General features: G+C 46.3%; 1 protein-coding gene across 2 annotated transcripts in view; it reads left to right on the top strand.

Annotated features, from left to right (window-relative positions):
- KIF9 (kinesin family member 9) overlaps window positions 1-13,138 on the top strand; it is a 39,794-nt gene that overhangs the window by 5,948 nt on the left and 20,708 nt on the right. Inside the window, exons 4-10 of one of the 2 annotated variants that reach the window (XM_035129696.3) lie at window positions 1,055-1,161; window positions 1,943-2,155; window positions 3,220-3,303; window positions 3,427-3,519; window positions 4,856-5,003; window positions 6,907-6,971; window positions 7,399-7,476. In XM_035129696.3, the coding sequence (XP_034985587.2) occupies window positions 1,055-1,161; window positions 1,943-2,155; window positions 3,220-3,303; window positions 3,427-3,519; window positions 4,856-5,003; window positions 6,907-6,971; window positions 7,399-7,476 (788 nt within the window). The remainder of the gene's footprint in view (window positions 1-1,054; window positions 1,162-1,942; window positions 2,156-3,219; window positions 3,304-3,426; window positions 3,520-4,855; window positions 5,004-6,906; window positions 6,972-7,398; window positions 7,477-13,138) is intronic. The other variant, XM_088653708.1, reaches the window with a different exon arrangement.

Genomic DNA, 13,138 nt, shown 5'->3' with positions numbered 1-13,138 from the left:
AGGATGCTGGACTATTATTATTATTATTATTATTATTATTATTATTATTATGCTTTATCTTGCCCAGAGCAACCAAAAGTGACTTACAACCAACCAACCAAACAAACATCTGAAGAAGTATCTGAAGAAGTGTGCATGCACACGAAAGCTCATACCAATGACAAACTTAGTTGGTCTCTAAGGTGCTACTGGAAGGAATTGGTTTTTTTTTTTAAACAAACAGACAGACAGACAACCCGCCTCCCCGCCTCACATAGGGTACATTAAAACCAAGAGGGAAATGAAATACTTTAAAACATCCCACCCTGGTTTTAGAGGATAGTTTCCACCTGGTACATAAAGATTAATATTGATGGCACCAGGCAAGCCTTCCCGGGGAGAGCATCCCACAATCAGGGAGCCACCACAGAAAAGGCCCATCCTTATATTGCCACCGTCCAGACCTGTCATGGAGGGGGCACACGAAGACGGGTCTCCAGTGATGATTTCAGGGTCCAGGTTGGTTCACATTGTCTGACTAAGGTCTTTGAGAGCCGAAACAGGAAAGTGCTAGAAAGTGCTGGAAGATTCTAGCAGGTTCACTTCTGATGCAAATATTGCTTTGAATACGTCAAGGTCACGCTGAGCCAGGAGATAAATTCCTGCGTTCAGCAAGCCGGCCTCATTCTCTTATTTTCGCTTGCACGGTGCTTGTAACAAACTTTTTTTTTTGCCTCAGGAAAGTTTTTTCTTTACTGTGAATTTTTTGACTCCGCGTTTTGACTCTGCACGATTCTTTGATTCTTCTTTATTTATTGCAAGACACCACTGTCTGTCACATATTGGGAGAGGCGATCCTTGAGGTATTGCGGCCCTGAGCCATTTCAGGCTTTATAGGTCAAAACCAGCACTTCGAATTGGGATTGGGTCTGGATACTAACGGGCAGTCAGTGTAGTCAACCCAGGATCGGCGTAATATTCTCAAACCATCTTGCCATGGTGAGCTAGATGGGCCATTGGCCTGATCCAGCAGACTCTTCTTATGACTTCATGGTCTCTCATTTGAAACTTCTAGGTACTATATTATGCTATGGGCAAACTGGAGCTGGCAAGACTTTCACTATGACGGGAACAACAGGAAACTACAAGCATCGAGGGATCATACCCCGAGCTATCCAACAGGTAACCCTTTCCATAATACAGTGATGCTGATGAAGGAGGAAGCTAAAGGTGGGCACATGGGAATTCCTGTCAACCTGTGATGGTTAAGACTGTTGCTCTGGGGAAAGAGCCATGGGGCACCTCCTACCTCCTAGACGAGGAGTAGTGAAGGGGCACAGGAAGACCTGATTCTGCCCCTGTTTGGCCCCCATGGAGGTGACACTTCAATCCCCAGCGTATCCTGTTAAACTTTAGGAGACTTTCTCCAACTGGCTATCTGAGGTCCTTTCATGGGAGCTCTCAGCTAGTTGGGTTGGAAAGATGATATAATAATAATAATAATAATAATAATAATAATAATAATAATAATACCACCTTTATTGTCAATGTACAACCTGTGTACAATGAAATTAACCGAGCCTTCCCCCCCACCAAACACTCAATCTCATTGCACTCTGTGTCCTTGTCGCACAACACACCAACCCCGAAAGTCAGTTGCACCATATTTGCACTCTTTTGCAGTTCCTGCTTTTTTCTTGCTCAGGATGAGCTTCCCACTTGAATGGGAGAACTTCCAACAGGGCTGTGCCCTTAATTTACCACCCCGGGTAGTACTCAACGATTGTCCTTCTCAGAGCAGACCCAAATGAAATGAACAGACATGAGACATCTATTAATTCCAGTGGGTCCACTCTGAGCCGGATTTAGAGGTCTCCAACCCCCCCTTTTCCCATCTTGGGAAAAAACGCCGATAACCTGATTGACAGCAACTTCACTGAGACGCGTCCAACCTTCCCTACAGGTATTCAAGTCGATGGGGGAACACGGGACTCAGTTCATCACTGTTCGGATTTCGTACCTGGAAATCCACAATGAGATCATCTTTGACCTTTTAGCCACGACCCCGAGTGACGTTCCGCTGTCTATAGGAGAGGGACCCCAAGGCGTCTATGTGAAAGGCTTGACGGTGCACGCAGCCCCCCACGAAGAAATTGCTTTAAATCTTTTGTTCGAGGTAAGAAGAGTCAGCGATGGCCCCCCACTTTCTCTCCTCCATGTGACTTCTGTGCTGTGTTACATTTCTGTTCTTATGTGTTTTATAGTAATTGAATTGGCCACTTCCGGGCTGTGTAACCTGAATTTGCCTGTATGTGATTGAACCCCACCCATGTAACACCGGTCCTGAAAGACCTACATTGGCTCCCAGTATGTTTCTGAGCACAATTCAAAGCGTTGGTGCTGACCTTTAAAGCCCTAAACGGCCTCGGCCCGGTATACCTGAAGGATCGTCTCCACCCCCATCGTGCTGCCCGGACACTGAGGTCCAGCACAGAGGGCCTTCTGGCGGTTCCCTCGCTGTGAGAAGTGAAGCTACAGGGAACCAGGCACCCGCCCTGTGAAACACCCTCCCCTTCATATGTCAAGGAAATAAACAACTATCTGACTTTTAGAAGACATCTGAAGGCAGTACTGTTTAGGGAAGTTTTTAATGTTTGATGTTTTATCGTGTTTTTAATATTCTGTTGGGAGCCGCCCAGAGTGGCTGGGGAAATCCAGCCAAACAGGAGGGGTATAAATAATATATTATCATCATCATCATCATCATTTATTATTAAAACAGCAACTGCCTGGAAGTGCCCAAACTAAAATAGTTGGTTGGGAAGTATTTTATGACAAACCTTCTCTCCCGAAAATTGGACTTTTTTGCAATAAAGAATGGGATAATATAATGTTGTTGTTGTTGTTGTTTAGTCGTTTAGTCGTGTCCGACTCTTCGTGACCCCATGGACCAGAGTACGCCAGGCACTCCTGTCTTCCACTGCCTCCTGCAGTTTGGTCAAACTCATGTATAATGTAGAATGTAGAATGTCCTTTGACACAGTGTTATCTTGTCTCCCTGCAAGCCACTCAGGATGAGTGCTCAGAAGACAGGCAGTCTGAAGGCACCCTGTGTGTTTATTCCTCGCTGTCAGCTGTCGTGAGAATGTTGCTGTGGAGAGGCCTATAAATGTAGCCGAGAAACGAGCTCCTTTCGTTCTGCCCTTGGTTTATGCCTCCGCTTTTCACTTCCTTCTCCAGGGGGACACCAATCGATCTGTTGGTCAACACGCTCTGAACAGGAACTCCTCCAGATCTCACTGCATCTTCACTATTTACATCGAGGTCAGAGCTGGCGGCGTTCTCATGGGGTGGTCGGGAGAATCCAGAGGTCTGTGGATCCTCTGGTGCAATTCAACAGACCTCTTGCATTCAAGGTGCGCTAATGTCCCCGATCTCCCACCTCAGTGTCATTCCAGAATTCTTTCTGACGCCCGTTACGTGACCTCCAAAATTAACCTGGTGGATCTAGCAGGCTCAGAGAGACTGGCAAAGACCAAAGTAAGTCCGACGTTGGGAGAACTTGTTTTGCCTGCAACTGGCGAGTTAGCTAACTTCATTTTAAGTGATCAAGAAGCTAGCTTTCCTTTTACACTAACGGAAAAAGAAATCCCCGTGACAATGTGTGCATTAAGTGTCTGTCTCTGTGTGATTGTGTTGAGGGGATGCTCATTTTGTTGTCTCTTTCGCGGCTGGTACCGAACTGAGAGGGGTAGCCTCTCAGAATTCAAAATGACCTTAACAGATTGGAGAACACAGCCCAAACTAACAGAATGAATTTTAATAGGGACAAATGTACGGTTCTGCACTTAGGAAGGACATACCTGCCAAGTTGCTGTCAGAGAAATAAGGGACCGGTCTGGAAATAGCAGACCGGAAGTAGCGCTGCCTCCATTTTGGAACTGGGCGGAGCATGCTCAGAAGTGACTTTTGATGCTGCTTTGCCCAGTTCCAAAATGGCCGCCGCGCCAGAAGTCGCACTGCAGCCATTTTGGAACTGGGCAGAGCAGCATCAAAAGTCGCTTCTGAGCATGCTCCGCCCAGTTCCAAAATGGCCACCGCGCGAGAATAAACCGGAAAAAAACAAAAAAAATCAGTTTTTTTCAGCTAGGAACAGCTGGAAAAACGGGGATTTCCCGGGGGAAACGGGACATTTGGCAGCTATGAGGAAGGAAGAACCAGATGCACAAATATAAATATAAGATGGGGGACACCTGGCTTACTAGCAGTACATGTGAAAAGAATCTTGGGGTCTTGGTGGACCACAAGCATAACGTGTCAACAGTGTGATGCAGTAGCAAAAAAGGCTAATGCTATTCTAGGCTGCATCAACAGAAGCATAGTATCTAGGTCAAGAGAAGTAATAGTACCATTCTATTCCGCCTTGGTCAGACCACACCTGGAATACTGTGTCCAATTCTGGGAATCACAAGTTAAGAAGGAAGTTGACAAGCTGGAACATGTGCAGAGGAGGGAAACCAAAATAATCAAGGGTCTGGAAACCAAGGCTTGTGAGGAACAGTTGAAGGACCTGGGTATTTTTAGCCTGGAAAAGAGGAGACTGAGAGGAGATACGGCAGTCGTCTTCAAATATCTGAAGGAATTGTGCTTTTAATATGTGGTGTGTACGCAGCCTAACTTACTGTGTTGCTCTCTTGCATTTTAATTCTGTTTTAAATTAGTTGTTGTTGTTTAGTAATCATGTGGCTGTTTGTCTATTCTATTTGAACTGTGTTAGCCACCCTGGGTAGTTTATACAGAAAGGCCAGATAAAATAATTCAAATGAAACATAAACCACACTTTCTAAGGTGTCCTCTTGCTTCCCCTTTTTAACAGTCGGAGGGCTTTGGACTGAAGGAAGCAACTTACATCAACAGGTCTCTGTCGTACCTGGAACAAGTTATTATTGCACTGTCCGACCGTAACCGGGAACACGTTCCTTTCCGCCAGAGCAAGCTCACCTACACCCTGAAGGATTCGTTGGGTAAGGACCTGGGTTGGTGGTACTGGCTGGAGTGTTGGGTGTGGGGGAACCCGGGTTCAAGTCCCTGATTATGTCAAATCTGGCCTTGACAGGGCTGTTATGACAATTCTCCATCGCTCTGAGCTTAGTTTAACGTCACCTGATCTCTACAATGTAGTTACCTCTGTTGCCCCTTTCTGTTAAACAGCTCCTAAAGTGGCCAGCAGAAAAAAAATTAAGTGCCATTAAAATCTATAATTTATTTGCAAGGTTCACATTAAAAAGAAAATAATCTCTCTCTCTCCTCCCACCTCGTAGTTTCAAAAGTTAAACATTTAACAGTAGCAGGTAGCATTTCAGAGCAAGGTTTTGCAAACTTGGGTCTCTAGCTGTTTTTGGACTACAATTCCCATCGTCCCTGACCACTGGTCCTGCTAGCTAGGGATGATGGGAGTTGTAGTCAGTGCTTTTTTCCCTGGGAGATATGCAGGGGTACGCATACCCCTAAACATTTTGTGAATTTTTGTACTTTTGTCCATTTTCTGTACAGTGGTACCTTGGTTTACGAACAGCCCTGTTAATGAACCTTTCAGTTTACAAACTCCGCGAAACCGGAAGTAGGTGCTCCGGTTAGCAAACTTTACCTTGGTCTACAAATGGAAGCTGAATGGTGGAAGGGCACTGGCAGTGGGAGGCCTCATTAGGGAAAACACGCCTTGGTTTAAGAACAGCTTTGGTTTAAGAACAGACTTCCGGAACGGATTAAGTTCGTAAACTGAGGTAGCACTGTATTTATTTCCCCCGATTTGAATTATAAAATGGTGATTATCTTGAGTCAAAATGAGAGTACCCCTAAACATTTTTAAAGAAAAAAAGCACTGGTTGTAGTCCGAAAACAGCTAGGGACCCAAGTTTGGGAAGCCTGTTTTAGAGCATCTGACTCCTTTCCTTTTGAACAGGATGCTTTTTAGCTTAAATGAGAGGAGCTTAACCAAAACCCAGTGATAGTGTGTGCATTAAATCTCTGTGTGACTGTGACTGTTTGTGTTGAATGTATATCTCTGTTAAGAGTGTGCAAATCTGGCCTCACCTTTGGCTTTGGCCCTGTCCACTGTTGAAAATCAGCCTGGGGCCATCAGAGAAAAGACCCCGCCTTTAATAATCACCAAAGCTCAGATGCAGGGATACAGAGCAGGGCCTGAAGGGACAGTGGGCAGGTTTAGAGGGAATTAGGTGGTTCTTGAAAGGCCATGGTCCTGTTTCAACAAGCCATTTAAGTGGAGATTTTTATGCATTTAGGCAGATGGAACCCCCCGAATCTCTTACTTGCTTTAGCCTTGCTTTCGTTGGATCTGGATAGCATTTTTGTTTTAACGGATATCGTTTTTATATTATACATAGCGTGCACTGCTTAAAGTTCTTTAAAATATTAACGGGCTCAGAAATGCCCTTAAACAAATAAAAAAGAATCCTAAGAAGCTACGAGGGACATCACAAAAGTTAAGGCACCCAGGCCAGGGCCTCTCTGTCCCGACACACTGTAATTTGAACACAGAACAGTGAGAGGCAAGATGGCGTCTGAAGGAACCCTGACAAAAGCTTTCTGCATTCTCTTATCCTCCTTTGAAAACAGGCACCTGAAACACATCAAGGGGTTTAAGTGAGCGGAAAGAGCGTTTCCAAGCTTGGATGAGCAAATAGGAAAAGTGCAGGGAAATAGAGTTGGCGGGGTTGAAGTCCCAACTGGTCCACCCACCCACATGCCTTGGGAACTGAACATGAGTCCTGCTCCTTAGCTTTCTCCCAGAATCCTCTGGGGCACTCAGGATTTCCTTGGCGGATGGATGCCAGCGAGGAAATGGTGCCCTGCCAGTGGAATCGGAGAATCAGATTCCAGCCTTCATTTCCTTTGTGTCTCTCCTAGGTGGGAATTGCAACACGGTCCTCGTGGCCAATATCTGCAGTGAAGCCATCCACATTGTGGAGACGGTAAGCCCCCCGGTCTCTCATTTTGACTCAACAAAATCACCATTTTGTAGTTCATATTGGGGAAAATAAGTACAGTAAATGGACAAAAGTACAAATATTTACAAAGTATTTAGGCGTATGTGTCCCCCCTGCGTCCCCCCAGAAAAAAAGCACGCAGCACACCTAACTTAGCCCCTTTTCTGTCCTTATGCCAATCCATTTCCTAGCCCCTAAAAAGCAAGGGTGTGGAACTGATCGGACTCCTCAGCCCGCTTTGACAGGTGGGCAAGGACTCTGCCCCCACCCCGGCACTGGAACCTTGTGGTGAAGGGCAGATAAGAAATCAAAATAATTGTAGTTACATTTATTATTTGGCATTCAGATGGGCTCTTGGGCATGGTTTTCTTGACTTCAGAACAATTGCTAAGTGACATTCACTTCTCTTCAGCTGTCCACGCTGCGTTTTGCTACCAGGATGAAATGGGTGACCACTGAGCCAATTGTGAACGAAAAAATCAACCCCGAGGTAGGTGCCGCCCTGTGTGGGAAATTCCGCTGGCTGGCTAGCTGGGAGGAGAGGTTTGGTCAGTGATGAGTGGTTAGCAGGATGCGGGTGGCGCTGTGGTCTAAACCATCAGAAGCTCGGTGGTTCAAATCCCTGCAACGGAGTGAGCTCCCATTGCTCTGTCCCAGCTCCTGCCAACCTAGCAATTCAAAAGCACTCCAGTGCAAGTAGATGAATAGGTACTGCTGCGGCGGGAAGGTAAACGGCGTTTCTGTGCGCTCTGTTTCTGTCACGGTGTTCTGTTGCGCCAGAAGTGGTTTAGTCCTGCTGGCCACATGACCCAGAAAGCTGCCTGTGGACAAACGCCGGCTCCCTTGGCCTGAAAGCGAGATGAACGCTGCAACCCCATAGTTGCCTTTGCCTGGACTTAACCGTCCAGGGGTCCTTTACCTTTACCTTACAATAAATAATAATAATAATAATAATAATAATAATAATAATAATAATAATAATAATTTATTACTTATACCTCGCTCATCTGGCGCCACTGGGTGGCTTCCAACAGGAGATTAAAAATACAGTCATACCTCGGTTTAAGTACGCTTCAGTTTGAGTACTTTCAGTTTAAGTGCTCCGTGGACCCATCTAGAACGGATTAATCCACTTTCCATTACTTTCAATGGGAAAGTTCGCTTCAGGTTAAGTACAGACTTCTGGAACCAATTGTGTACTTAAACCGAGTTACCACTGTACATTAAAACATCAGTCATTAAAAAACCTCCCTAAACAGTAGGAAGACCACTTCTCTTGTGGAATGAATGGGGTCACCAACTGGTTGGGCTGCGAGGCCCTACCTGTACATGGTCTGTGGGTGAGGCTGCCTGGATCAGCAAGCAAGGAATGCTTATCCTGACAGGTCCAGGCTGGAGCCAAGAGACAGAGGAGACTTCAGGGGAAATCCAGCCCTGGATAGACATGGCAGGAGTGATGAAGAACAAAAAAGCACTTTGCAGCATCCTGGGGGTGTCGGCAGAGTTCAGGATCCAGCTGCCATCATTGGAGTCTGGATCTCTGATTGGGCTGGATTTGAGTCTGTTTTGAAATGCTCCTTGCACTTCACAGGCCAGAGGTGCTTTGGAAAGAGGTGTGCATGTTTTGTTTGGCCTGACTGGGCTGAAATATTTGGCAGAAAGGGGTTTGAAGTGAGTTGTAGCTCAGCAGAATGAGCCACCGGAACAGCTCTCGCCAACCTGGTGCCCTCCAGCTGTTCTGGATTACAAGACTGGTAGTCTTGGGTTCCATGATCACTGCAGACGGTGACAGCAGTCACGAAAACAAAAGGCGCCTGCTTCTTGGGAGAAAGGCAGTGACAAACCTAGACAGCATCTTAAAAAGCAGAGACATCACCTTGCCGACAGAGGTCCGTATAGTTAAAGCTATTACCATAATCAAGGACAAAAGTGGTAAGGACCTAACAGAAGCAGAAGACATCAAGAAGAGGTGGCAAGAATACACAGAGGAATTATACCAGAAAGATATGGAGGTCTCGTACACCTCAGGTAGTGTGGTTGCTGACCTTGAGCCAGACATCTTGGAGAGTGAAGTCAAATGGGCCTTAGAAAGCACTGCTAATAACAAGGCCAGTGGAAGTGATGATATTCCAGCTGAACTGTTTAAAATTTTAAAAGATGATGCTGTTAAGGTGCTACACCCAATATGCCAGCAAGTTTGGAAAACTCAGCAATGGCCAGAGGATTGGAGAAGATCAGTCTACATCCCAATTCCAAAGAAGGGCAGTGCCAAAGAATGCTGCAACTACCGCACAATTGCGCTCATTTCACACGCTAGCAAGGTTATGCTTAAAATTCTACAAGGCAGGCTTAGGCAGTATGTGGACCGAGAACTCCCAGAAGTGCAAGCTGGATTTCGAAAGGGCAGAGGAACCAGAGACCAAATAGCAAACATGCGCTGGATTATGGAGAAAGCTAGAGAGTTCCAGAAAAACGTCTACTTCTGCTTCATTGACTATGCAAAAGCCTTTGACTGTGTCGACCACAGCAAACTATGGCAAGTTCTTAAAGAAATGGGAGTGCCTGATCACCTCATCTGTCTCCTGAGAAATCTCTATGTGGGACAAGAAGCTACAGTTAGAACTGGATATGGAACAACTGATTGGTTCAAAATTGGGAAAGGAGTACGACAAGGTTGTATATTGTCTCCCTGCTTATTTAACTTATATGCAGAATTCATAATGCGAAAGGCTGGACTGGATGAATCCCAAGCCGGAATTAAGATTGCCGGAAGAAATATCAACAACCTCAGATATGCAGATGACACAACCTTGATGGCAGAAAGCGAGGAGGAATTAAAGAACCTTTTAATGAGGGTGAAAGAGGAGAGCGCAAAATATGGTCTGAAGCTCAACATCAAAAAAACCAAGATCATGGCCACTGGTCCCATCACCTCCTGGCAAATAGAAGGGGAAGAAATGGAGGCAGTGAGAGATTTTACTTTCTTGGGCTCCTTGATCACTGCAGATGGTGACAGCAGTCCCGAAATTAAAAGACGCCTGCTTCTTGGGAGAAAAGCAATGACAAACCTAGACAGCATCTTAAAAAGCAGAGACATCACCTTGCCGACAAAGGTCCGTATAGTTAAAGCTATGGTTTTCCCAGTAGTGATGTATGGAAGTGAGAGCTGGACCATAAAGAAGGCTGATCGCCGAAGAATTGATGCTTTTGAATTATGGTGCTGGAGGAGACTCTTGAGAGTCCCATGGACTGCAAGAAGATCAAACCTATCCATTCTTAAGGAAATCAGCCCTGAGTGCTCCCTGGAAGGACAGATCGTGAAGCTGAGGCTCCAATACTTTGGCCACCTCATGAGAAGAGAAGAATCCTTGGAAAAGACCCTGATGTTGGGAAAGATTGAGGGCACTAGGAGAAGGGGACGACAGAGGACAAGATGGTTGGACAGTGTTCTCGAAGCTACAAACATGAGTTTGACCAAACTGCGGGAGGCAGTGCAAGACAGGAGGAGTGCCTGGCGTGCTATGGTCCATGGGGTCACGAAGAGTCGGACACGACTAAACGACTAAACAACAACATGATTTTCCCAGTAGTGATGTATGGAAGTGAGAGCTGGACCATTAAGAAGGCTGATCGCCGAAGAATTGATGCTTTTGAATTATGGTGCTGGAGGAGACTCTTGAGAGTCCCATGGACTGCAAGAAGATCAAACCTATCCATTCTGAAGGAAATCAGCCCTGAGTGCTCACTGGAAGGACAGATCCTGAAGCTGAGGCTCCAATACTTTAGCCACCTCATGAGAAGAGAAGACTCCCTGGAAAAGACCCTGATGTTGGGAAAGATTGAGGGCACAAGGAGAAGGGGATGACAGAGGATGAGATGGTTGGACAGTGTTCTCGAAGCTACGAACATGAGTTTGACCAAACTGCGGGAGACAGTGGAAGACAGGAGTGCCTGGCGTGCTCTGGTCCATGGGGTCACGAAGAGTCGGACATGACTAAACGGCTAAACAACAAAGTCTTTGGGTCCACAAGGCTTGTAGTCCAGAGCAGCGCGAGGGCACCAGGTTGGCATTGGCTAACTAAGTGCTTAATCTGGTCCTAACACTGCAGCCACGGTTTTAATCTGTGAACGGGTTGTGCAGAGAGAGCTAAAGAATCCCTCTGTAATAAACGGCGGCAACTACTTTGCTCCTCCCAGCCTATCTCCTGACTTGGGCAGATGGTGGGAAACACACAACTCTGCACGTCTCTCGTGAAGAGTAGTCAAAACAATTTCAGTAGTTTGCTACCACCACCCTTTCTTGCTCATACCTGGCCAGAGAGTCTAAAAGGGATAGCTCTCCGCCTTGTTACTAGGTTGCAAGCCTCTGGCTACTCCTTATGAAGCAGGCAGAAATCCAACTGGTTTGGTTTCCTTACTCAAACCCAGGCACACTCACTGGTGCAGCCTAACACTCAGTATGCGACCAGTTGGTTAAGGTACTAGACTAGTTGCCCCACCCTGGACAAGCACTCCAGATCCACCCAGTATTCCTTCTCAAGGATTTATTTAAAAGGTGTAAACACACATCTTAAAATAGCAGTGCACATTTCTTATAAGGTTAAAGGTAAAGGTAAAGGGGCCCCTGACCATCAGGTCCAGTCATGTCCAACTCTGGGGTTGCGGCGCTCATCTCGCTCTATAGGCTGAGGGAGCTGGCGTTTGTCCGCAGACAGCTTCCGGGTCATGTGGCCAGCATGACAAAGCTGCTTCTGGCGAACCAGAGCAGCGCACGGAAACGCCGTTTACCTTTCCGCCGGAGCGGTCCCCATTTATCTACTTGCAACTCCGTGCTTTCAAAGTGCTAGGTGGGCAGGAGCTGGGACCGATTAACGGGAGCTCACCCCGTTGCAGGGATTCGAACTGCCGACCTTCTGATCAGCAAGCCCTAGACTCTGTGGTTTAACCCACAGCGCCACCTGGGTCCTTTTTGCTAACCTACTGGGTGTTAAGATACCAACGGTATGCCATCTTCATCTCCCAGTATGTTTCCGAGCACAATTCAAAGTGTTGGTGCTGACTTTTAAAGCCCTAAACGGCCTCGGCCCAGTAGACCTGAAGGAGCGTCTCCACCCCCATCGTTCTGCCTAGACACTGAGGTCCAGTGCTGAGGGCCGTCTGGCGGTTCCCTCGCTGCGAGAAGCCAAGTTACAGGGAACCAGGCAGAGGGCCTTCCCAGTAATGGCACCTGCCCTGTGGAACACCCTCCCAACAGATGTCAAAGAGAAAAACAACTACCAGACTTTTAGAAGACATCTGAAGGCAGCCCTGTTCAGGGAGGCTTTTAATGTTTAATAGATTATTGTATTTTAATGTTCTGTTGGGGAAACCCAGCCAGATGGGCGGGGTATAAGGTTACAGATATAGAAAATAATAAAACTAAGCATACAAGTTGCTCTAACTAAGAATACATACATACATGGCAATATATATAATCTCTGACAAAGCAGTCAGAAGGCAGAGCCCACGGGCCCCCCTTCCCCTCTTACAGCTCCATACTGGCAGAAGCTCTGGCAGAATTGCAAGATAGCAAAGTGCGAAGCTCTAACCTTAGGCTTCCATCTTTATCCCCGAAAGGTACCAGGTGGGGTTGCGTGATCCCACCAAATGAGAACATCACATCAATTAACTTTTACCAATGGCCTTAGATGTAATCCATTTATTCTCAACTGTCTTAACTTTATTCCCCAATTGTATATTGGCAGGTGGTAAAGACAGTTACCTCACTCCTTCTCAATTCAATAGAGGGCGAGTCGACCTCAGGTGATAGGGATTCTCTAATTGGCCTTTCATCCCCCCACTCCCTTCACATACCACAAGGAAATAGGTATCACCTGGGTCTTCTTCCCGCCAAAGGCAATTAACACATTCCTTTGCAGACAGCTAATTGAGGTGCAGAGAGAGACACAGCCAGGGTTGTTAAAGACCCAGACTGCCTTGCTGTCTCTCCCAGCATACCAAGGATTCAGAGTTGTCCATACTACAATTTCCATACCGTGTTCCATGACACCCTCAAACAGAAATTGTTTTCTTTTCTTTTTAATTGATGTTTTGTTTCAATAGTTGTAAGTCGCCCTGATTACTGCAAATGCATTGGGAGGCTGATTCTTAAT

Source organism: Zootoca vivipara, chromosome 11, assembly GCF_965207765.1.
Source record: "Zootoca vivipara chromosome 11, rZooViv2.hap1.1, whole genome shotgun sequence".
Taxonomy (NCBI): Eukaryota; Metazoa; Chordata; class Lepidosauria; order Squamata; family Lacertidae; genus Zootoca; species Zootoca vivipara.
The sequence above is the reverse complement of the archived record's forward strand: the minus strand, read 5'-3'. Positions and strand labels throughout refer to the sequence as shown.